Source organism: Dermochelys coriacea, chromosome 1, assembly GCF_009764565.3.
Source record: "Dermochelys coriacea isolate rDerCor1 chromosome 1, rDerCor1.pri.v4, whole genome shotgun sequence".
NCBI classification, from domain to species: domain Eukaryota; kingdom Metazoa; phylum Chordata; order Testudines; family Dermochelyidae; genus Dermochelys; species Dermochelys coriacea.
In genome coordinates this window covers 99,656,990-99,681,295 of record NC_050068.2, presented here as the reverse complement: position 1 = coordinate 99,681,295, position 24,306 = coordinate 99,656,990, and the positions used below count along the sequence as shown (strand labels likewise).

Sequence of the window (24,306 nt, the reverse complement as noted above, 5' to 3'; positions counted from 1 at the left end):
TAATGTATAATTTATCTCCTGTAACTTTATACAGCTTAGTGTCCATATTGACTGTATACACCAACCAAGAAATACAGATAGTTTTCTAATTCCACTTTTTTAAATGTTATCTAGAAATGTTTCCTTCATCTCCACTTAATTAGTTTTATGCAATTAGAAGTTAAGGTTTTTTTTTTTTTTTTGGAAAATTTACTCTTCCCTCCCACTCCCTACTACTTACACAGAGTAACAAAAGTCATAATTAAGATCTGTGTCCCAGAGCCTAGAAAAACAGAGAGTAGCATTCCTTTTCTTGGGGGCCGGAATATGTCTCCATGAACCAGTTTCCAGCCAAATTCCTCCTGGGCATCTTCCTGAAAAGGAAATATAGCCAGTTTAATGCATTAAATCCCCTTTCAAAAATGCTATTTGGTTAAAAAAATATTTAGTTGTCTAAATCATATTGGATAACTAAGAAACATAAGCTATTAACACATAGTAAATTTGTACTGGTTAGTGCTAACACAAAAAACAACAAATACAGTGTTAACATGTGCAGGCATTCAAAAATCATAGGTCAGACCTCCTTCAAAAAGTCATGTGCAACATAAAAAAGAAAGATTATATAGGTTTTTCCATCTGCCCTTTGATTTGACCATTTAGGGGGAAGTCATTCACCCCTAACTAAATTGTATGCATCATTTCAGGTTCAAAATTCAACCTTAAAAAATGGACTCCTTCCCCTTAGTTATTTGGGAGGAACCTTTTCTTACCACTGGGTTGGGGACAGATGACATTCTACCCTATCTCCAGCCGCACACATCAATATTGTGTCTCCTTCCTGCCCCACTGAGGCCCCAATCTCACAGCTGCATTCACATGTACAGATTTATTGTAGCCAAACTGCAGGATTAGGACCCTAGTCTCCATCCCCATTCACATTCTCCCTGCAGGCTTCAGCACACAGCTTTTATTCTTCACTCTGCATTCACTTGCCCCCATTTTTGCCACTTCCTTCCCCTACCTACAATCTTTATACTGTGTTCCTCAACATTCCCCAATACCAATTTCCAAAATAGAGCAGAAAAGCAGCCATCTTTGCTGAAGGCAGTCTAGCTTCAGTTCCACTGGAAATAATGGTAGACAGCAGTCATTACCATAGGTATCCTTTCTGCAACGTGCAAGTGATGTTCATCATGACTGAAGACCCATTGTTACTCCAGCCCTTATAAGTAATGGAAAATGAGCAGCCATTTTGAAAAAGGCAAATTTTACAAGTTTGGTCCAAATCATGAGAGGCTTTGAAATGCAGTTCCCCTAGACTTGCAATATTGTAATAAGAGGCAGCAATTCTGCAAATAAACTTCAAGTGTGTTAAACCCCGAAGAGACCACATTTTACATAATTTACAACAGTGGAATGTCTTTGAGCCAGATTTTCAGCAGCAATATTGAAAAAAACGTTAGGGATCTGGCAAAAGCATGTAAAACCAAGAAACTTCAGCTATAGCAAAAAGAGACAAGGACACAACAGGGAAAGATTTCTAAATATTTATGTTTTACTGAAGTCTATTTTCCTAGGACCTCTCTTTTCTTTTTAAATAGTTCAGTTATTTTGTTCTTCCACCCTCATTAATGGAGTTGAGGTTGATCCATCTGAACTGAAATGATTTCAGTGAGCTGGCTATCGTATCTGAAATCACAAAAAGGTTATTAGTCTGTTTAAAAAATTACATAGCCAAGGCAGCAAACTGGTATATAAATTTAGATTTCAATCTGATAAAGTGTCATCATGACTAGTGTCATATTTAATATTAGACTCTGGCCCTCAATGACTGGAGAATTAAAAGTTTTAAATATTTCTGTCGTCTAGCTTAAGAGTTGCATCTTATATTTTTTTCTTTCAAAGTTGAGAAAATGTCTCCTTGATTAAAAATTAATCTAAAATTTTTTAATAGGCAAATTCCTAAAAACAAGAGCAAATTATGTAAATTAAATTATTTTGAGATGCTTATATTTAAGATTAATTTCTGTACTTTTTTGGTAGTATATACTCTTTATAGTAATGTTTTTACCAATTAATGGTTTTCTATAGAGTTATTGAATTATTTGGACTGGAAATATGCTATTAGGTTAAAAAAAATTGTGCACAGCAACATGAAAAGAAAAACGTATAATTCAAAAGGGAAGAGTCCCAAGGTAAGAGTCCTCTGACACCTACATAAAAGAGGAGGTTACTTATTGTAACTGAAGGTCCTGCGAGAGGTGTAGTCCTTATCTGGGTGGGTATACATGTGGATTACACGCATGAATCTGAAAGTTTTTTTTCAAGAAGCGGCCGTTGACCCACCCACGCACATTATCTTCCCTTGTGCTCCCAACTAAGGAAATAAGAGGCCGTGCAAGTTGACACCACTCCAGTTCCTCTTCTGAGAGCATTGTAACCAAGTCCAAAGCAGATGGAAAGTGGGTAGTGGAATACAGACAGGGACCACACATCTTAAAGAGCCTCCAGTTACAGTAAGTAACCGCCTCTTCTTCAAGTGCTAGTTCCTATGTGTATTCCACATGTGGGTGACTTGCAAGCAGTGATCAGTGTGGAGTTAGGTGTGGAAGCTGGCAGTAGAGCTGTTTGCAATACAGCCATTCCTACTGTTGCATTCACAGCTCTCACTTGAGTCATGGTGTAATGTGCCGAAAGTGTGTACACAGATTGCCAAGTTGCAGCTTTACAAATGTTTTGTAGCGGGACTTCAAATAAGGATACCATGGAGGCTGCTTGTGCTCGCATGGAATGAACTGTAACACTCCCAGGAGGAGTACTTGTGGTACCTTAGAGACTAACAAATTTATTAGAGCATAAGCTTTGCTTTGGTGACCAAAGAGACTGAAGTGTTCTCCGACTGGTTTTTGAACGTTATAATTCTTGACGTCTGATTTGTGTCCATTGATTCTTTTACGTAGAGACTGTCCAGTTTGACCAATGTACATGGCAGAGGGGCATTGCTGGCACATGATGGCATATATCACATTGGTAGATGTAGATGCGCAGGTGAACGAGCCTCTGATAGTGTGGCTGATGTGATTAGGCCCTATGATGGTGTCCCCTGAAGAGATGTGGACAGAGTTGGCAACGGGCTTTGTTGCAAGGAAAGGTTCCTGGGCTGGTGGTTCTGTTGTGTGGTTTGTAGTTGCCGGTGAGTATTTGCTTCAGGTTGGGAGGCTGTCTGTAAGCAAGGACTAGCCTGTCTCCCAAGATCTGTGAGAGTGATGGGTTGTCCTTCAGGATAGGTTGTAGATCCTTGATGACGCGTTGGAGAGGTTTTAGTTGGGGGCTGAAGGTGATGGCTAGTGGCGTTCTGTTCTTTTCTTTGTTGGGCCTGTCCTGTAGTAGGTGACTTCTGGGTACTCCTCTGGCTCTGTCAATCTGTTTCTTCACTTCAGCAGGTGGGTATTGTAGTTGTAAGAATGCTTGATAGAGATCTTGTAGGTGTTTGTCTCTGTCTGAGGGGTTGGAGCAAATGTGGTTATATCATAGAGCTTGGCTGTAGACAATGGATCGAGTGGTATGATCTGGATGAAAGCTAGAGGCATGTAGGTAGGAATAGCGGTCAGTAGGTTTTTCAATATAGGGTGGTGTTTATGTGACCATCACTTATTAGCACCATAGTGTCCAGGAAGTGGATCTCTTGGGTGGACTGGTCCAGGCTGAGGCTGATGGTGGGATGGAAATTGTTGAAATCACGGTGGAATTCCTCAAGGGCTTCTTTTCCATGGGTCCAGATGATGAAGATGTCATCAATGTAGCACAAGTAGAGTAGGGGCATTAGGGGACGAGAGCTGAGGAAGCGTTGTTCTAAGTCAGCCATAAAAATGTTGGCATACTGTGGGGCCATGTGGGTACCCTTCGCAGTGCTGCTGATTTGAAGGTATACATTGTCCCCAAATGTGAAATAGTTGTGGGTGAGGACAAAGTCACAAAGTTCAGCCACCAGGTTAGCTGTGACATTATCGGGGACACTGTTCCTGATGGCTTGTAGTCCATCTTTGGGTGGAATGTTGGTGTAGAGGGCTTCTACATCCATAGTGGCTAGGATGGTGTTTTTAGGAAGATCACCGATGGATTGTAGTTTCCTCAGGAAGTCAGTGCTGTCTCGAAGATAGCTGGGAGTGCTGGTAGCGTAGAGCCTGAGGAGGGAGTCTACACAGCCAGACAATCCTGCTGTCAGGGTGCCAATGTCTGAGATGATGGGGCATCCAGGATTTCCAGGTTTATGAATCTTGGGTAACAGATAGAATACCCCAGGGCGGGGTTCCAGGGGTGTGTCTGTGCGGATTTGTTTTGTGCTTTTTCAGGGAGTTTCTTGAGCAAATGCTGTAGTTTCTTTTGGTAACCCTCAGTGGGATCAGAGGGTAATGGCTTGTAGAAAGTGGTGTTCCCTAGTAGCCTCTTGTTCATATTCCGACCTATTCATGACGACGACAGCACCTCCTTTGTCAGCCTTTTTGATTATGATGTCAAAGTTGTTTCTGAGGCTGTGGATGGCATTGTGTTCTGCACGGCTGAGGTTATGGGGCAAGTGATGCTGCTTTTCCACAATTTCAGCTCGTGCATGTTGGCAGAAGCACTCTATGTAGAAGTCCAGTCTGTTACTTTGACCTTCAGGAGGAGTCCACCCAGAATCCTTCTTTTTGTAGTGTTGGTTGGAAGGTCCCTGTGGGTTAATATGTTGGTTAGAGGTGTGTTGGAAATATTCCTTGAGTCGGAGACGTCAAAAATAGGATTCTAGGTCACCACAGAACTGTATCATGTTCGTGGGGGTGGAGGAGCAAAAGGAGAGGCCCCGAGATAGCCCAGCAGAAGAATCTGTCCTAAGAGTATAGTTGGACAGATTAATAATATTGCTGGGTGGGTTAAGGGAACCACTGTTGTGGCCCCTTGTGGCATGTAGTAGTTTCGAGAGTTTAGTGTCCTTTTTCTTTTGTAGAGAAGCAAATTGTGTGTTGTAGATGGCTTGTCTAGTTTTTGTAAAGTCCAGCCATGAGGAAGTTTGTGTGGAAGGTTGGTTCTTTATGAGAGTATCCAGTTTGTCTGTCAACGGAAACCTGAGAGAAATAGTTGTGCATTATTTTAATATTTACTCAGAACATGCTAGTCTACAGGTCGAAAGTTTAAAATTTGCTTTAAAAATGTCATTAGTATGTTACTGAAGATTATAAAAGCACATCTCTAAAAAATCCTTGCACAGATTTTTAGATGCACAATCTGAGTATTGATCTTTAGCCTTAAATGCTTGGATCTTCAGACAGTTTTTTAAATAAAACCTTCAAAAGACCACCCTTATCTAAAACACACACGCGAGGCTGGGCTGCCTTCGGGTATAGGGACACCAGTTTAATACTGCATAGGGCCTCATAAATCCTAAGGACAGCTCTGGGTTGGAGTGTAGATCCCCAAGAACCACAGGGTGGATCTCGAGTCCTTAGGGAATTCAGAGACTGATCCATTCTGTCACTGACCAGATTGGCCTTGTTGAAAGAGAGGTCCTGAATAGTAGTTTGGACCTCTCTTGGGAAGCCCAATGACTGGAACCAAGAATCTCTGAGCAGGACTAGCTTTGTGGCCAATGACTGGGATACAATATCACTGCAGTATCCACAGCAACCTGGAGAGCCACCTTTGCCACCAGCCTCCCCTCGTCCACCAACGACTGGAACTGGGTCTGATCTTCCCTAGGGAGTTTGTCTTAAACTCCACAAGCCAGGTGTAGGTATTAAAGTTAAATACCTGGTAGTTTGCTATACAAAGGCCTGCGGAGGAGAAGACCTTCCTGTCCAAGAGATCCAGCCTCTTCAACCCTTTATCTGGTATTAACTTCTGTGGGTATTGCCGAGCCCTCTCTACAGCTGCTTGCACCACCAGCGTATTAGGGACAGGGTGCGTGAAGATGAAATTGGACTCTTTGGGCAGCACAAAATATAGAGTCCCTCAGCTCACTTCAGGGTTGGGACATACAATGCGGGTGTGTGCCAAACTGCTCTGATCAGTTCCAATATGGCCTAATTTATGGGAAGGGCCACCCTGTATGGTCCCTGTGGCTGTAAGATGTCCTGGAGATGGTGTTGAGGGTCCTGTACCTTCTCCAATGGAATTTGCAGGTCCTCAGCCACCCACTGGAGTAGATCTTGATATTGCCATTTGGCTGGCAGGATGGCAAGAGAATGACGGCACTATCAAGTGATGAGGCAGCTCCGGCTGGAACCAGCATTACTAGCTCAACAGCTTCCTCCTAGTATACCAATGGAACTAGCTGGCAAGAAGAGGAAGCGCGGTAGGACTCTTGCAGTGATGCCAGGCACCTGCTATAATGGTCCCAGAGTATGTCCAAAAAAGGGATCCATTGAATACAGTGGTCCCCACGGGAAGCAAAAGCAGGTGTCACTGCAGGGGAGGGGATGGTGTCACAGCCAGGCAGATAGGAGCCCAGACAGACAGCTGCAGCAAGCCTGTACTGTACTGTAGTCAGTGGGGCTATTTCCTCTGACTTCTCCTAGTATGATGATTATGTCATTTGAAACAGTGGTACTGTCAGTACCAAGAGGCCCCTGCCTGATGGATAGGCAATGGGCCTCTCCTGCGACAGTGGTTCATCTGCCAGGGTAGGAACCTCCCTGAGAACCACTGGGTCCTACAGAAGCGGAGACTGCAGGAAAGAGAGGAAGACCTCTTCTGATGCCAGAAAAGTCTCTATATGACCACAGTCTGCAGGGTTCCCATCAAGACACTGGAGGGACACAGTGTGACCATTGAAGCTGACCAGTCTCCATATATTCGAGGCAGTACTGATGGTACATCCAGCTAGTGGATGGAGTTAACCAGTTTGTGCTCTGGTATTATGAGGTCCCTTTTCTCCTTTGCCTTACTCTCCAGCTGGGGGACCTTTGGCACCAGTTCTGTGGGATCCATATGCGATATCTCACCCAACCTGGCACTGCAGGGATCTGCCCTTATGCCTACAAGGGTCTCCCTTGCTCTCATGGGGAGCCCTGTAACCCAAGTCGATGGGCTTCAGTGCTGATGGATCCGCTCCATGGCTCATACTTAAAGGTGCACTGCTGACACCACTGTATAGGGAATACAGATAAGAAGAGTGAATGAGGACAGGGTTCCAACTCGGGTCACATGGCAGTAAGAGGGAACTGGACTGGTGTCACCATGGTCCCTTATACTGTCGGTCGGGAACACGAGGAAAGATACTGTGCATGTGTGGGTCAACAGATACTACTTGGAAAAACTTCCAGATTCAGGCACATGTCATGTAGGCATACCCATGTGTGAAATATACATAGGGAATAGCACTCGAAGAAATAAGATCTACAAGGAAGGCAACATGACAAACAAGCTGCAGTCTCTCAGAGAAGGGCCTAACTTTCATCGACAAGTTTGTATCTTGGAGCAGTGGAAGTTCCAACCCCAATCACAAATGCTATAACAGCAAATGATTCCTCAAGACTGATCCTATGTTATTTAAAGTCTTATACACATACACATAAGAAACCTAGAACACTAGTTAACATGTTAATTCAAGAATGACAAGTATTAACACAGCAGTTACCCACTCAAAAGAAGAAATTCAAGCTCTACAAAGCTCTATGGCTCTACCCCCGCCATAGAATAGTGATTTTTAGAAAGGCCACACTTACAGTGGAATCCATCTGATTATATCTTGCAATGTCTTTATGCAGTGTCCTTAACATGATCATAGCTACCATCCCAGATAGGAAAAGGACAATCACCAGGGAATTCATGATGCTACATAAAAAAAAAAAATCCTCTGTCAAAAACGAACATCTAGTGCTCCTAAAAAACGGTTCAGTATATAGCATTTGAAGGCTAAAACTTTCTACTCACCTAAACCATTGAATATGGGTGTGTGGCATAGATTCCAAAATGTAATCCCATCTGGATGCCCATTTTATCTTTTCTTCTTCCTGAAAATGAAACATTATGCAAGTTTGTACACAGAAAACAAATGTGCTTCCTAATAAACTTCATATGAACATTTTTAGATTTGAATGTTCTAGCACCATAAGGCCCTCAGGGGATCAAAGAGTTTCACTTTTTGAACTATATAAAACATAGGTTGCTATACAAATTATCTAACAAGCCATAACCAATACAACCTTCAATTTATAGCTCCGAGTACAAAGTCACCTGTTTTTCTATTCAAGATTTTGTTGCTTCAGTTTTGTTTGTGTTTTTCCCCCCCGCCCTTGAGAGGACTTTAAGTGGGAAGGCTAGGACAGACACAGAAGCACCAGTGGTAGCGACCCAAGCAATGGAAGAGAAAATGAAGATGACTAGACGTGGAAGCTGCAGGATGAACATGATCCTGGAGCAGGTACCTGAAAAAAGCTTTGTTTGTATGAAGTGCCACCTGACAGAGCTGATGGAAGAGAAGACCCGAGTTTTAGAGATGCCGGTGATTGAGTTTCGAAGGGGATTCGAGCAGGTGAGGGAAAAGGCTGAAGAGAAAAAAAAGACTTGCAGATGCAAGCTGGACTGAAGAACTCTGAAGGGAGACTGCTGGGTAAGGAAAGTGGCTAGTGAAAGCATGCAACTATGAGAACCAAGCAAAGTGAAGGAGAAATAGAGCTCAGGAACAGGTTTACTGAGTTGGAAAATGAAGGGGCACAGCAGGCAGTAACAGAAGGTGGGAGGACAAAGAAGAGAAGAGCGATGTGGTATTATGCCCCCATATTTTTAGAGAGATATTATTATGATTATGGCATAACTATGATGTATTTTATACAAAATAAGGCATCTGGTATTTGAAGTTAGTAATATTGTCTAGGCATCTATTACAAATTTGTTTACAACTGGGGAAAGCCCACTAGGCAGAATGCAATCAGTCTAGATGTCTCACTAGGAAGAGTCATTAGTAAAAACAATAAGCTTTTGAAGATATTAAGCACCCACTGAGAAGTCTTCCTGGGGATGCTATAAACAGTCTCCGAGTTATGGCTGCAGGGTCATGTGACCAAGTCACCTGGTACTGGACTCCATGATAATACTAGTATTTTTCCACTGACCAAGGGTGAGGATCAAACTGGGAAACAAAGGATTCCTGCCATATGGAAGAACTATTTAAGGCAGGGGAGTGACATCATTGTGGTTCATTCATCACTAACTCCCTCCCCAAGAGAGAAGGTTTCTGGAAACACCTGAGGAACAAAGAGATTGAGCTGGGGGGGCGGGGGGGGTGGTCCAAGAGGGCTCAGTGGTACCCCAGCCCCAGGTGACACCCTGGAGCTGGGTGGAAACCGTCACAAGTGACTAATTCTATAAGAAGAGCCAATGGAGATATTCAGAGTTCAGGGCCCTAGCACGATACAGGATGACTTGCAGAAGACTGCATGGGAAAATAAAAAACAAGAGAACTTGCAGCCAGAAAGAACAGGAGGAAGGCCGGAGAATCACACCATCACCAGGAAAAGGCAGGTCTACGTGATTGCAGACTCCCTAAGAACAGACAGGCCTGTCACCAGAGCTGATCCAGAGAACAGAAGGGTGTGCTATCTGCTAGGAGCTAAGATATAGGATGTGGACCTGAGGCTGAAGAGGATCCTAATGGGAGCAGGAAAGAATCCACTGATTGTCCTTCATGTGGGAACAAATGATACAGCTAAGTTCTCACTGGAACGTATCAAGGGAAGTTGTGGAAAACACTTAAGGAAATGGAGGCTCAAGTGATCTTCAGTGGGATTCTGCCTGTTCCTAGAGAGGGAGAATGAAGGCAAGATTATGATGATCAAACAGCAAGCAGAGCTGGACCTTGCAAAGAAAATTAAAACCAATAGTAAAAGGTTCCATAGCCATATAAATAAAAAGAAAACAAGAAGTCGGACTGCTAACCACTGAGGATAGGGTGGAGATTAAAGATAACCTAGGCATGGCCCAACACCTAAACAAATACTTTGCCTCAGTTTTCAGTAAGATTAATTAAGAACTTAAAGGTAGTGACAGAGTGGCTAATGGAAATGAGGATATGGATATAAAAATTACCACATCTGAGGTAGAAGTCAAGCTCAAACATCTTAATGGGACTAACAATTGCATGCAAAGTCATGGAAGAAATTTTGAAAGAGAAAGTTGTTAAGGATTGTGACAAAGTTCCTCCTCTACCTCGGTGGGTCCTGTGCTTATTGGTGAAGTTGCTCGCCTCAGAGATTCACAGCAGCCCTCAGTTTGGCCGTTTTTGTGGCTCAAATCTGCCGTTCGCTCAGATAACCCCTTCACTGGCCAGCATGGGGAAAAGGAGAAACAACCCCCACAGTTCCTGCTAATCCACCATGTGGGTCGGGGAACATCCCAGAGACCTTCCCCTCTGGTGGAACCCAAAGTCCAGGTCAACTCCTCCTGTGTCTGATCAGGAGTTGGAGGTTTGGGGGGGAACCCGGGCCCACTCTGTACTCCCGGTTCCAGCCCAGGGCCCTGTGGATTGTAGTTGTCTAGAGTGCCTCTTGTAATAGTTGCATAACAGCTATAACTCCCTGAGCTACTTCCCTGTAGCCTCCTCCCAACACCTTTATCATCCTCACCACAAGACCTTCCTCCTGGTATCTGATAACGCTTGTACTCCTCAGCCCTCCAGCAGCACATCCTTTCGCTCCCAGCTCCTTACGCGCCTCTCCCTAACTGAAGGGAGGTCCTTTTTAAACCCAGATGCCCTGATTAGCCAGCCTGTCCTAATAGATTCTAGCAGCTTCTTCTTAATTGACTCCAGATGTCCTAATTAGCTTGCCTGCCTTCACTGGTTCCAGCAAGTTTCTGCTTGTTCTGGAACTGCCCGTTACCTTATCCTGGGAACAGGGATCTACTTAATCTGGGACTAATGTATCTGCCTTCTATCACTCTTCTGTAACCATCTGGCCTGACCCTATCACAGGACACAGAAATGAATGATAATTGGGATAAAGTACAACATGGTTTTACAAAAGGTAGATCATGCTAGACCATCCTGATCTCCTACTATGAGAAGATAACTGATTTTTTTTAGACAAAGGAAATGCAGAAGTTCTAATCTACCTGGATTTCAGTAAGGCATGTGATACAGTTCCACATGGGAAATTTTAGTTTAACTGGATAAAATGGGGATTCACTGAAAGATGGATAAGGAACTGATTATACTATAACTGGTCATATTGAAAGGTGAACTGTCGGGCTGGAAGCAGGTTAGTAGCGGAGTTCCTCAGGGATCGTCTTGGGACCAATCTTATTTAATCAATGGTATGTATTTAAAATACACCAGATACATCTACCCATCTCACTTACAAATTTCAAAGTAATTAGCATCTCAGTTAGCTTTTCAACAATGAACTGAACATTTCAAAAAACAGTATTATGGACTAATTCTACAAAACTTAAAACTATCCATTTGTAATGAGTTCAAAACGTGTGCCTCTTCACACTAAAAAAACCCCTTTGTTTAAAAAAAAACAAACACAAAAAACAGGGAAACCATACTAACAGCAAAGGTCTGAGAATGCCTCATTGACAATTTTATATGTTAAATTTCAGCCCTGATCAAGCATTCCTGGCCAAATGTTTAAAACCCTTAGGAACAGAGGAGAAAATGTGTTTTTCAGCTTTTTTCAATAAGCATAAAATTTACTTCAAGTTCAGTTTGAATGTCCATTTATAGTCTGTACCAAGTGAACATCAGAATGTTTACATGTATAGTGAGAGTGATCCAATACTTTTGTTTATATTGTACTCTTACAAGCCAAGTGTTTGTCCTCATCTTCAGAGTTCTTGTGGGTTTTATTTCCAACCTGGCCATTTAACAGAGCATGTATTTCTACAATATTATTAGACTATTAATATATATTAATTATACATGTATTTCCATGAAGCTCGTGGAAAATGGTGTGTGTAATGGGTACAGAACCCATGTTTCAACTAAATTTTAAAGAAAGATTCACTTTCATATATAGCTTCATTTCACCATATTCGAACTAAACCTTGCAACAAGCTGTGTAAATTTTAAAGGAATTTGTTCAAGCACGTTTGTTTAATCGGGCAATGGTGTAATATACCAAGGTATTATGCTGCTCTTAGAATAAATTTGGTATAGCTAGTTTTTAAAAAATTAATAGCGGAAAGTACAAAAATTAAAATTTTCCTCTTATTTTTCCAAGATTCTAAAATAGATATCCACAGCATGACAGTGATAGTTGCCCATTTCAAGGTGTATGCCTTTGGGCAGAGTCCAAACAGAGGAATTTAAGGCTAGAAGAATGAAACTTGACAAGTGCCTACTTAAGATGATTAATCTGTGATAAGGATGATCTCCAGGCTTCCCAGCAACCCCTATTTTATTAGCTCTTACACACCACAGTAAGAGGGACCTTAGAAATAGTTTACATTCCAATACTTTGAGGAACTTTCCTTTAATAGGTTACGTCAAAAGCCACATCTTGTGCCATCACCCTGCCCCTATCAGGGGCATTCCTGTGGCTGGGCTCGTGCTCTCAAAAGGAGAGCAGAGGTAACACAAAATAGTTGCCCTGGTTCTTTGCAGTTATACATGTGAGAAAAGGCATGGGAGGAAAGAAAGCTAAGGGCTTGTCTACACTTACCATGGATCAACGCTGCAGCGATCGATCCACCGGGGGGCTCAATTCAGCAGCTCTAGTGAAGAACTGCTAAAAATCTACCGCCGATTGCTCTCCCATCAACCCAGCGCAGCATAGACACTGCAGTAAGTCGACCGAAGCTATGTCTACTTCAGCTACATTATTCATGTCACTGGAGTTGTGTAACTTAGGTCAACTTAACCCTGTATTATAGACCTGCCCTAAGAGCTAGCTGGAGAAGAGAACCGTCAGCCCTGACATATCTGCCACACTTTTAGATCTTTGTTGAAAATGCATGACTGGTCTGATTTAGTGTTTGGCTGATTACGTTTCTGCACAGTGAAGCTATGCAGACATGGATGAGATTTTTCAAAGCCAACTAGGGAATTTAGTTCTCAATCCCCGTTTGGGGAGTTGGGTAGCTAAATCCCCATGTCAGCTATGAAAATCTCAACGAAAGACCACAAGATCCTAATCTGAAAGGAGTTTTATTTTTGAACCATGCTATTAAAAAGAGCCTGATAATATTTTGCAGTAATTTTAAACTCATCTTTTAGAACTCCTAAAATATCATTGTAAGCAATCTGATAGAGTGAGGCCTCCAAAACACAAAAACACTCACCTGAAAGCTAACTGAGTATGTGTAAGCAATTTTGATCTCCCCACTAGCCTTGTTACTTATACCCATAGGTGGTCCTGAGCAGTCAGGGTTATCTATATGTGTATGTTTGAAGCTGTGGGAAGAAAAATATACACAGATATTTATGTAAATTCTTATAAATTTAATCTAATTAGCAACAGTCTTACAAGAACATTCACTTAACATTACATATTTTGTAATTTTAAAGACATTCAATTATCAACCTCATTTAGGATTCTTCTTTCCAATCAGATTTCAAACCAAATTTAAAAAAAAAAAAAAAAGTTACAGTAGATGCAAGGAGCAAGTATATACATACACAAGTGTGGTACTTTTTACTGCCTAAAAACTGTTTTGCTAAATTGATTCAAAAGTTTTAAGATTACATGCCATCATTTCTTTAACCTACACTCTGTGAAAGAGTAAGGTTTACAACACATTTTATTTTTCTGAATAGAAAATAGAAAGAAAAGGTCACTTAGTTATGTTGTACAAGACAGAACTTCCTAACTTTGCTGTCAAAACAGTTAGGTGGCCCAGAACAAAACAAAACAAAAAAATTTTTTTAGGATTTGACCTACATGGCAGCAAGCTCCGTTATATTAACAGGGAAAAGGAAAGCAACAAAAATACACCAGGGGAAGAAGGAGAAGAGAACACTAAGTTGTCAGAGGGTCAAAGAATTGAAATACATGCTTCTTCATACTGCTGTTCATAGAAAACAGGAAATTTAAACTAGTTTAGAGGAGGCCCCACTATATTAGAATATCTAACACTTATGATGTCAAAAGTTGAACTATACAGATTCACCAGCATCCAGGGCAGGGGCAACATGTTCAATCATACAATAAAATGCCACCTTGTTCCACCCCTCCACCAACTGGCAAATGGAGAAGCCCACACTGGGAGTATACCACTACCATCAGATGTTTTCAATACACTGGAGACAGAAATAGTTGATTAAGGTTCCTCGTCAGTAGAATGATACTAAGTCAGTTAACACACACTAGGTCAGGTCACCGTGGTTACCAGGAAAGCCAATCTGAACTACACACACACACACACACACACACACACACACACGTCCTGCACCTATAATAGGTCCACGATGTGGAATAAGTTTCCTGTGGTTGATACTCAGGATTTGCTATGGATTTCAAAGTTTAACAAGCCCAGTTTTAAACACAAACTGGACTAGAGCACTGACTTAGTTCTTGTTATAAGCCCTAAATCATTTGTTTAACAAGTAATTTTTAAAATCCATTTTAAATGCACTCACCTTTTCGGTTCAAGTTTAGCAGCCACTAGTCTTGCTCCTACCGCCTCCTTTTCTACAACATGGTAGAATATCTTAATATCTACATGGTTGAATATGTAAAAGGTATCTTCTTCACGAAACTCTGCCTGTGGACCAAAATACAAGATTAAAGAAACAAAAAAGATATGACTATTCTACAATTTAAAAAACAGAGGCTCAAAACTGAATTTCATAAAGACTTGTATTCACTGCTTCTTAAAGGGATATACTGTCACTTAAAAGCCCCCAAATTCTCTTGCAAGGTATATTGAGGGTTGTGGGAATGCGTAAGCAAGCACTTTTTCCTGTATTACCTTTTTAATGGAGATACTGAAGTAAAGCTTAAAGAACTGCACAGAGCACTTCAAGAGTACATGAGCTTTACAAGAAGTTTCCAGATCACCATTCCCAAATGAATCTTAACTGAAGAAAAATATTGGACTATTGGGGACTTCCAAGTAGACCAATTTTACAGAGAGGTTATATACAGGAGCAAATAAACTAAACTCCTGTGACAGCAATTTAGAACACAACCAAAATATTTTTAAACAAATGCTTCAAAAATACCACCTCAATTCAACATCAGTTGTGCTTCCCTCCCACAGATTATGATGGAACTGAATGCTATGCCTGGTTCAACTGTTAGAGAGAAACTTTGAATGGACCATTTTCAGTTGGTTTCAAAATGTCTCTTTCAAAGAGCTGTTTGCCGTCAGAGCTCATATGACCATATACAGCTGCCTCCAACTGTTAGTGGTGTTTCAACAGGATCAAAAACTTAGTTAATATCAGGTTTTACTGCTGTCCATATTTGTCAATTTCAAAGATTGTCAAGAAATGGTGTGTTAATATATACAAATTTAAACAGCTCTATTTTCTCTGCAGTACACATATTTTGAAAACATTTGTGTTTTAACTATTATCCAGGCATCCCATTTCTCTTGTTTGACTGACGCAATAATACCACTGTGCTGATATAGCTATTTGTGTGCTGTTGGAAAAGAACGAAAGTCATAGCCTTATACCTGACTGGATTCCTACTCTTGGATCTCCACTCTCTAGGCAAGAGACTGGGACTCCCCTAGCCGTCAGAGATTTCTGGCCCTTTGAGAGACAGTTTCAGGCCAGACTCATTTAGAGACCAGTTACCGGGGCTCAGGAGAGGTCTACACTGCAGAATTTTAAAATCCAGGCAATATGGCAGCTTTAAAGAATAATGTTTTTATTTCATTCAAGAAGTGGACTGGCTATGAAGTAGAAAGCCTTATTTATAACAATTTCTTTAATAGATGAAGTGAAAAAAATTTAATAAATTGATTATACTGAAGAAAAAGCTGAAACTGATTGTCTTCAAAATTCTCTTTCGGACTTGCTGATACCCAGCTATAGAGAGGAGTCATTTATCAGACATTGAAAGTCTCTCAATATTTAGTTAAGTATGACATCACTAAACTAGATGGGTAGGAGGCAGCAGAGGGTTTTTACAGTTTCATGAAAGTGTGAGACACCCTACAAGTACCCCAGCGCCCAATGGCAAGAGACACCCTGATACGTAGCTGTGAGTTTCAGCTGGCCTGAACATCTCAATGTACTCCAATGAACCTTATTACATCTGAGCGTTCAGCTCTTTGAAAGAGACATTTTGAAACCAACTGAAAATGGTCCATTCAAAGTTTCTCTCTAACAGTTGAGCCAGGCATAGCATTCAGTTCCATCATAATCTGTGGGAGGGAAGCACAACTGATGTTGAATTGAGGTGGTATTTTTGAAGCATCTGTTTAAAAATATTTTGGTTCTGTTCTAAATTGCTGTCACAGGAGTTTAGTTTATTTGCTCCTGGACACTTCAGGGCAGATGGTTTTGGGAAAATTCAGAACTAAGAGACTTGGGTCACTCTGTAAATAGTAACCAAGCCTGGAGTAGACTAGCATGGGGTTGCTGTGTTGTAGGTAGGCTGTTGGGGTCAGAGTGCAGAGCAAGGGCTGAACAGCACAGACAAGCTTGGGAAACCACATGCTTGTCTGTTGGCTGTTGGTGTCTGGGCTGTCAGCAACAGCAGCAGAGCATTTAAAGCACCCAGTGTTACAGGACAGGCAGTGAATCTCTCAACGGTCTGAAAAACTGCACCCCAAAATGTTAGTTTGTGAAAGCATAAATGTGGTGGGATTAACACTAGAAGCCCCAAAACACTTTTCCAAGACAGAGGATGTAGTTAACTGTCATCTATTGACAGAAACATGCTCAGATATGAAAATCCACTGATGCCAAGGGATGCATCGCAGCCAGCACTCAAAAAAATATTGACTGTAACCCCAGTGACGATTACTGCTGAAGGGACACAAGTCAACTTGAAAATTAGTCAGTTAGAGAGTTAGAAGTCATACCAGGTATTAATTTTTGCAGTCACATTTTCCGAATCTAATGTTTTTTTGTGTTTTTTTTTTTTTTTTTTAAAAAGACCCTCACATACCAAGAAAGGGGCTAACTATACTGAGAAAACAGTAGAATGCACAATAAAATACAAACAAATGGAGAGTTCTTTTCAATAATTCAATTACAGTAGTCTTAAGTGTTATCTTTATATTGCCCTAAACAACAAACACTTAGACAAGTGTAATTTGACAGTGTCCTTTAAGTGAAATTACAAAGGTGTTTCTTTTATGGGAGACTGCAAGTGGTTCCCTAACACAGATTCAGATCAGAAGGAAGAAAGAATGGTGAAGAGAAAGATTACTATAATTTTCTCCTCTGGAGAGAAAAAAAAATTTAAGATTTGCCTCTAAATTTCAACCAAAATCATCTTGTCCAAGTCCTTCCTGATCTTGGAGAGCACCCTGGGCAGCAATGGAACCACAGCGTAGGCATGCACCAGGCCTTTTTGTCCACAAGATTAAAATGTTATCAGAGAGATCTAGGCTTATGCCTCCTCTGGCATAAGGGAGAAGACTTCTACCCTACCTTGTTTGTTGATATAGAAAACGGAATTGTATTGCTGATTTGGATCATCTGTTCCTTGAGGCAATAGAGCAAGGACTCGTAAGCTTTGCACACAGCTCTGCATTCTGGGAGATTGATATGCATCCATACTTCTCGTGTTGTCTAAATGCTTTTCACCTGAAGATCTTGCACGTGAGCTCCCCACCCCAAGAACAAGGCATCTGTCACTACAGTTTTAGACAGCAGAGGAGTTCCTTTTGCATATCACTTTAAATGTCTGCAGACTCCTTCCACCATTTCAGAGGTAACGGTACTAATGGAGGCATCCAGAGGGGCATGTCCACATGATGCTTAAATCAGGGTGTACACCAGCCTTAGCCAGCCTTGTATGCACTGACGGTGTAGTTTGGCACGAGGCATGATAAAGGTGCAAGAAGCCTCACATCCTTGCAGAGCAAGAAAAGTCCTTACCGTGATGCTTGGACTTGACTCCAACTGCATAATAAGAGCTATAGAATTCTCAGAACTATCTTAGAGAAGATAAGCCATAGACTTGGTGGAGTCAAGAATCATTCCAATCAATTTGAGTCTATGGACAAGTCAAGTTGGATTTCTGCCTAGTGACTTTCAGGCTTAGGGAGCAGATCAAGCATGTGATGAACAGATTTTGAGCGCGGATAATATTTCCTCTGTACCAGTTAATTTTCCATGCAAGGGTACACATCAAGATTTCCTTAAGTGTTCTACCACAACTACATGCATGTTAGTGAATATCCTCAGTAACGTATTGGGCTCTACTCTTCAGGGTAATGGTCATGGCCTACCATGAACCTAAGGTACTTCCACATATATTAATGATCCCACCCTGAAGGAAGTATTGCATCTCTTGCCCTCAAGATGCATCCAGTACCTTGAATTTAGAAAGGGAATTAAGGTGAGGGTGACCATTGTGACAAGGTCGGGCCAGATGGCTATAGGAGAGTAATAAAGGCAGATATATTAGCCCCAGGCTAAGTAGGTCCCTTTTTCCTGGGTAAGGTAACAGGGAAGGTTCCAGAACAATCAGGAACCTTCTGGAGACAATTAAGACAGGCTGATTAGAACACCAGCAGCCAATGAAGAAGCTGCTAGAATCAATTAAGGCAAGCTAATCAGGGCACCTGGGTTTTAAAAGAGCTCACTTCAGTTTGTGGTGTGCGTATGAGGAGTTGGGAGCAAGAGGCACTCAGAGCTGAGATTGAGAATGTGGACTGTTGGAGGACTGAGGTGTACAAGCATTAGACAGACAGACACCAGGAGGAAGGTCCTATGGTGAGGATAAAGAAGGTGTTGGGGGGAGGCCATGGGGAAGTAGCCCAGGGAGTTGTAGCTGTTGCAGAGCTGTTCCAGGACGCACTCAACAGCTGCATTCCACAGGCTGAAACCTGGAGTAGAGGACGGGCCCGGGTTAACCCCAAATCCTCCCCAACTCCTGGTCAGACAACACAGGAGGAGTCGACCTGGACTGTGGGTTCAGAAAAACGGCCAAGCTGAGGGCCGCCGTAAAGCTCCAAGGCGAACAAATCCACCAATAAGCGCAAGACCCACCAAGGTAGAGCAGGAACTTTGTCACATCATCCTGAACTTCAATGGCATATGAATGTTCAGTTTCCTCAGTTTCAGGATGGATCACCAGCCTCATTTCTTTTTAGGAATATGGAAGTACAGTAAAGCTCCATTTTCCAGTCTAATTAGGATCAGGACCAGGGCCAGATCAGATAATCAAACCTCCAGATAAACTGGAGAATGGGAAAATGGGATGCTGCAGCACTATCTAGCAGCCACAGGGAAGATCGCCTGCTTCTGGCTCTGGAGTCCCAGCTGTTCGGTAAATGTGGAGAGCTGGTTAAGGAAAAGTCAGACAAATGGAGTTCTACTGTACTTGTTTTAAAATGTGTTACCATGATACAGAGGAGGGACTCTTTACTGCTTGGAAAAAAAGAAATGAGGATCGCTTGCCATAGTTGATTCTCATGAGAAGGATCCCGGAAGAGGATGGGAAAAGGCAGTTGGTTGCAGGCACTGTGTGAAACTGGATAGAATATCCTGAAGTTGTTATTTTTATGACCAACTGACCCATGGTGACAGAGGCTCATCAGTTCCCAAATGGAACAGATTGTTAGGTATGGAGTCACAGGAGACAGTCTGAACTGCCTCAGAGTCCCATTAGAAGAGTGCTACTGGACTGATGAAAATTGAGAAGAGTGGGCAACAGCAGTGGACTGTGTCCATCTGTGGAAGCGTTGCCTCTTTTTTCCCCGAAGCTCAGCAGGGCTTTCACAGAGAAACAGTGATGGACCTGACCTATGTAGGTCATATGACGACTGATACATTTCCTTTTAGGATTTATCATGTAGATCCCAAGGTATTGGACAGTTGCTCTGGAGTTCGTCAGTATGCAATGGGCCTCATCCATTTTTGAGCTACAATTACCACCCCTCAAAGGGCATGCCCTCTACCATCGAATGTACTTTGAAGGAAGCCTGACTTCTGTAGCCACAGTGATCGCCTTGTGACCATCAAAATATAGACAGTCTGCCACATCCGGTGCAGGCTGGAAGCCAGTTTAGGCCATTAATCAGTCCTTGGAGATAAGAGGTGGGAGGCTGTTGGTGAAAGATGAGTTTTTGTTGATCTGAAAGTCATAACTGGCCATTAAGGCCTGGTAGTTGGTGAGGTGAATTGTAAGAGATCCACTAATTTGTGGGTCTACTTCTGGACCTCTTCCATTTGAACCTGCAGGGCCTCTACAATTCTTTGAGGAGCTCTTGGAAACCTCTAAAGTTGTCCAACTAGGGGACAGTAGGATAACTACCTCCTCAGGTGAAGATGATGAGAATGCCACAGGCCCTAGAAAGTCTCCACAGAGGTGAAACATCTTCTGGTTTATCCTTGTACTATTTTGGAGGCAGCCTGGGTAGCTGAGGCCATCAGGAAAGGCACTTTAAGATGGTGAGATTTATCCTGGTAGTTGACTTCTTTGAGTGGACCATGGTCCACATTATGGCCACATCTGCATGGATAAATATGGTCCCGAGGGCCATAAAGTCAGGGAAGTGTGTGTCCTGTCTGGCAAACATCCCAATAACTGTTTTAGAATGAGGCTCAGTCTCCTTATGAGGTTGAAGCGGGTGGTGCAAATGTTCTGGGGAGTATGTATGTTGGTGCTCTGAGTCCCCACTACTATTTCATGCTAATGATGAGACTGAATTAAAGGAGCATTAGACTTGGCATTAGATGGTGTATTAGACGTTGGTGGAACCAGCAAGGTTACAGAAATATATGGTGCCATGCTAAAGGAAAGTTCCACTACAGCTAGGGAAATGGAGGTGACTATCAACGGCAATACCAGCTCCTGCAAAACCATTAAGTCAATCAGTGCCCTGATGTCATTGGTGCCAGCTGGTGTTGTGACATGAAGAGCAAAAACAGTGCCAAAACTTCAGTAAGCAAAGGTGACAATTCAAGCACCAGACTTGGACAGTACCATGGCCTGTGGTACCAGAGGCTGCGGAGCAGGAAGTTGAAGGTGTCGAGTTCCTGACTGAGGAGGCACAGAAGTGAGGTAGTGAGCTGTGGTAAGAAATGGCTGTGGCTGTGAAATCTCAGAGGAAAAGTGGTGCTGGAGATTTTTAGTGGTACAGGATCTACCACTGCAACTCCTCACTCCCTGTACCTTCTCAGATGATGGTCTCTTGATGGGTATGGTCCATCTCAGTGCCAGGATTGAAGAGGAGGCTCTATGAGTCAATGAACCAGTGCTTGCACCTTTTGGGGCCATGTTCAGGGGGACACAGAGAAGCTGGGTCAGATGCTGATTTCTGCAGTCACTGTCTTTTTGGGTTCTGGAAGTGAGACTTGCAGAGGTCACATTTTTCCAAAATGTGAGACTCCCCCAGGCAGTCTTGTCATTTGAAGTGACCATTCACAGGCACTGCTTCCTCACACAAGGGTCAATAATTAAATCTAGAGGACAAAAGTAGAGGCCACCCTGGAGCCTGAAATCTAATTTGGGCATATCAGAACAGTTTGAAAATTTAAAGGAAATGTCAACTAGTTAAAAGTGGTAAGAACAAGAGATTGCTAGCAGTGAAAGTACAGACAGCAAGCCACTCTCTCTCTCTCTCTCTCTCTCTCTCAAGTGGCAACTGAGAAAAGAGAAAAACTGAGCAGCAGTTGAGCTGCTCTGTCCTTTTATGTCCTCTGTACAGAGCACAAGGACTCTGAGGGTGCATACATACCATATGGACCCTGTTGACCAAAAGATTCAGAAAACGAGCATGCGGGATGCACATTCACCATTAATGGAATGTGCATATGGATAATCACTCAATACAGAAATTGACACATTAGTAAAAAATACTTTAAACTTACATTAATGACACAGGCATCCTTTGGATGACCTTTTTCTGTAGTAAAACAGCCAATAGGAAATCCAGGATTGCAAAACTTCTGGTTGTTGTCAACATCATAGCACCAAGTTACAGGCATGTTGTCCACAATCCTATAAACAAAACACTAATAGAATTAGAGACAGAGCACATAGTAATATATAAAAAAAAAGTCCTAGATCTATTTAACCCGCAGTAATTCTTTGCATGGGGGGGGAGGGGTCACTGAACACAGATTGCATCTTCAATGCTACTTTAATGCTCCACTAGAATTCTGAAGGATTTGTATTCTTTGCAAAAAAGAACATGATTATTGTGTGTTCCTCCTGGCAAATATACAAGTGTGAAAGTAGCAATAACATTCCTTTAAGACTTTAACTGCTGGGATTGCACCAAGGACAGTTAACTCAACTTCCAGATAATGGAGGTGCCTGGTGACAGCCGTACAGCTAAAGCAGATCCTAAAAAGAGGGAACTTTCAGTTTCTCTAGAAGTTGAAAGCCTACTTCTGTGAAATTTCACACAGCATTAGTTTTATGTCCTTTGAATTTTCTGTGTAATTTAGTTTATGTCTCTTCATAGAATTTAATGTGTCACTTGAAATTGGACTTTTATGAAATTAGGCTGTATTGCCAAGGACATTAATTGCCTTTCTTCACAAAATGTGGTAGACAGGTGTATCCTGAGTAAACCAGGTGCAATATGCAAATTTCCGGGAAAAATAATTGTGTTGGTTTTAGCTAGTATTCATCATAACAGTTTGTGTATAAATCACCAGTTAAGCTTGAAGCCTCCTCCATAAGTCATCTTCATCTGATAAAAACCTCCTCCAATGAAGTCTGTATTTTTCGGTCAGATTTCATCTTACAAAAAAGGCTTCTAAGGGCAAAAGTAGTAGCAGCTTCACTTCTACCTTGCCGGACCTCCTCAATTGTGCTTACTCATTAAACACACACTAGGAAGGTAGTACACGAAAGAACTTTGCAGTGAAGCAGTTACACACCTGATGACCCCCCCCCACACAAGAAGAATAAAAAATTAAGTCACCTTACACTACATACCTTCTCCACTCAGACACAAACCTTGTCATTATCACTACCACAGTACACGATGCACAACCCTCACTCTGTTCCCCATGGATCTTTTCCCCCTCCTCACTGTCTACAATAGAGCTTCCTTGGCACATTTCAACTTTTACTTTCTAAAGAAAGCTGAATTGAGTGTTTCAGATGAATTCGCACTTCAGCATCAGCTTTTCTAGTAAAAAACAAAAAACAAAAACAAAAAAAAACTGCCACAAATGAGGAAGTCCTATTAAAGTTAAATGGAAAAAAGTATGGCACCTCAGAGTAGGCAGTGTTTTTCCTTACTGAAGTGCATTCCTGACCACCATGCTCAACTGTGCTTCCCTGATGGTATGAACTATTTTAACTAGTGAGTTTACATGGGGTAAAAAGTTGAGAGCTACTATAGTTAGGTGAAAAGCAGCTGCTTTCACACCTCCCTCCAGAAGCTCTTCACAAGATTGTTTTATTGTTAAAAAGGCTAAAAATCAAGAGCACAGTAAGTTTCCAATTTAGGCTTAATAGATAAATCTTGAAAGCAGCCCAGCCCCCTGTGAGGAGCTGCAGGAGGAGAAGACAAGACAGCAGGATATGGCAAGAGTGCTAACATAAATGGAAACGAAAAATGTCAACAACAAAAATATACATTTAAAAAAAAGTTGTCTACCACCACCCCTCTTTCCACTATAAAGTTTTTTTCCATAGTGGAAGTCCAAAAATAAATCATTTAAAAGAATTTTAAAAAATTCAATAGCTGTAATTAGAACACCATTAAAACACTACAGGGTATGTTTTACCGGTCCATTAATATGTCTTAAGTGGCTGAAGACAAGTCTGCAGTCACTTTATTTGCATCATTGGACAAATAAAACTTCCTGTTGTGTCTTAATGCTACATATTGGTACAAATGCACCGAGTTATTGAATCACCTTTACCATTAAGTGTCTTATTGTTAGTGGGCCAGAAATGCTAACAAACACAGTGTCCCAAGATACCCAGTAAAACAAAAGTTATGGAAAAGAGATTTCATGGACCAACTCTCCAGGAAGCCCTGGTAAAGCCCATAGGATAGGTATTTGCTTTAGTATCTTCCATATATTTTCTTTGCATTACACTGACATTAAGGTGTAGTAGTATTAGTGATATTAAACTGTTTTGGGAAGAAAAAAGTACTAAAGATTTAATTCACCCATGGACATATCGGGAGATTCAATTTGCTGCTCCCAAGGCACCAGAAACTAGCTGCTCCAACCTGAGAAGGCAGGTAATCAGGGTATGAGGGGGAAAAAAAGGAAGGGTCACCAACACCTACTCACCCAAG

The 24,306-nt window shown here is 41.8% G+C and overlaps 1 protein-coding gene across 1 annotated transcript in view; it reads right to left on the bottom strand.

Annotated features, from left to right (window-relative positions):
- TM9SF2 (transmembrane 9 superfamily member 2) overlaps window positions 1-24,306 on the bottom strand; it is a 59,282-nt gene that overhangs the window by 16,757 nt on the left and 18,219 nt on the right. Inside the window, exons 5-10 of the mRNA XM_038405640.2 lie at window positions 21,905-22,034; window positions 14,537-14,661; window positions 13,240-13,351; window positions 7,891-7,970; window positions 7,683-7,791; window positions 221-353 (exon numbers count right to left, since the gene is read on the bottom strand). Coding sequence (XP_038261568.1) covers window positions 221-353; window positions 7,683-7,791; window positions 7,891-7,970; window positions 13,240-13,351; window positions 14,537-14,661; window positions 21,905-22,034 — 689 coding nt within the window. The remainder of the gene's footprint in view (window positions 1-220; window positions 354-7,682; window positions 7,792-7,890; window positions 7,971-13,239; window positions 13,352-14,536; window positions 14,662-21,904; window positions 22,035-24,306) is intronic.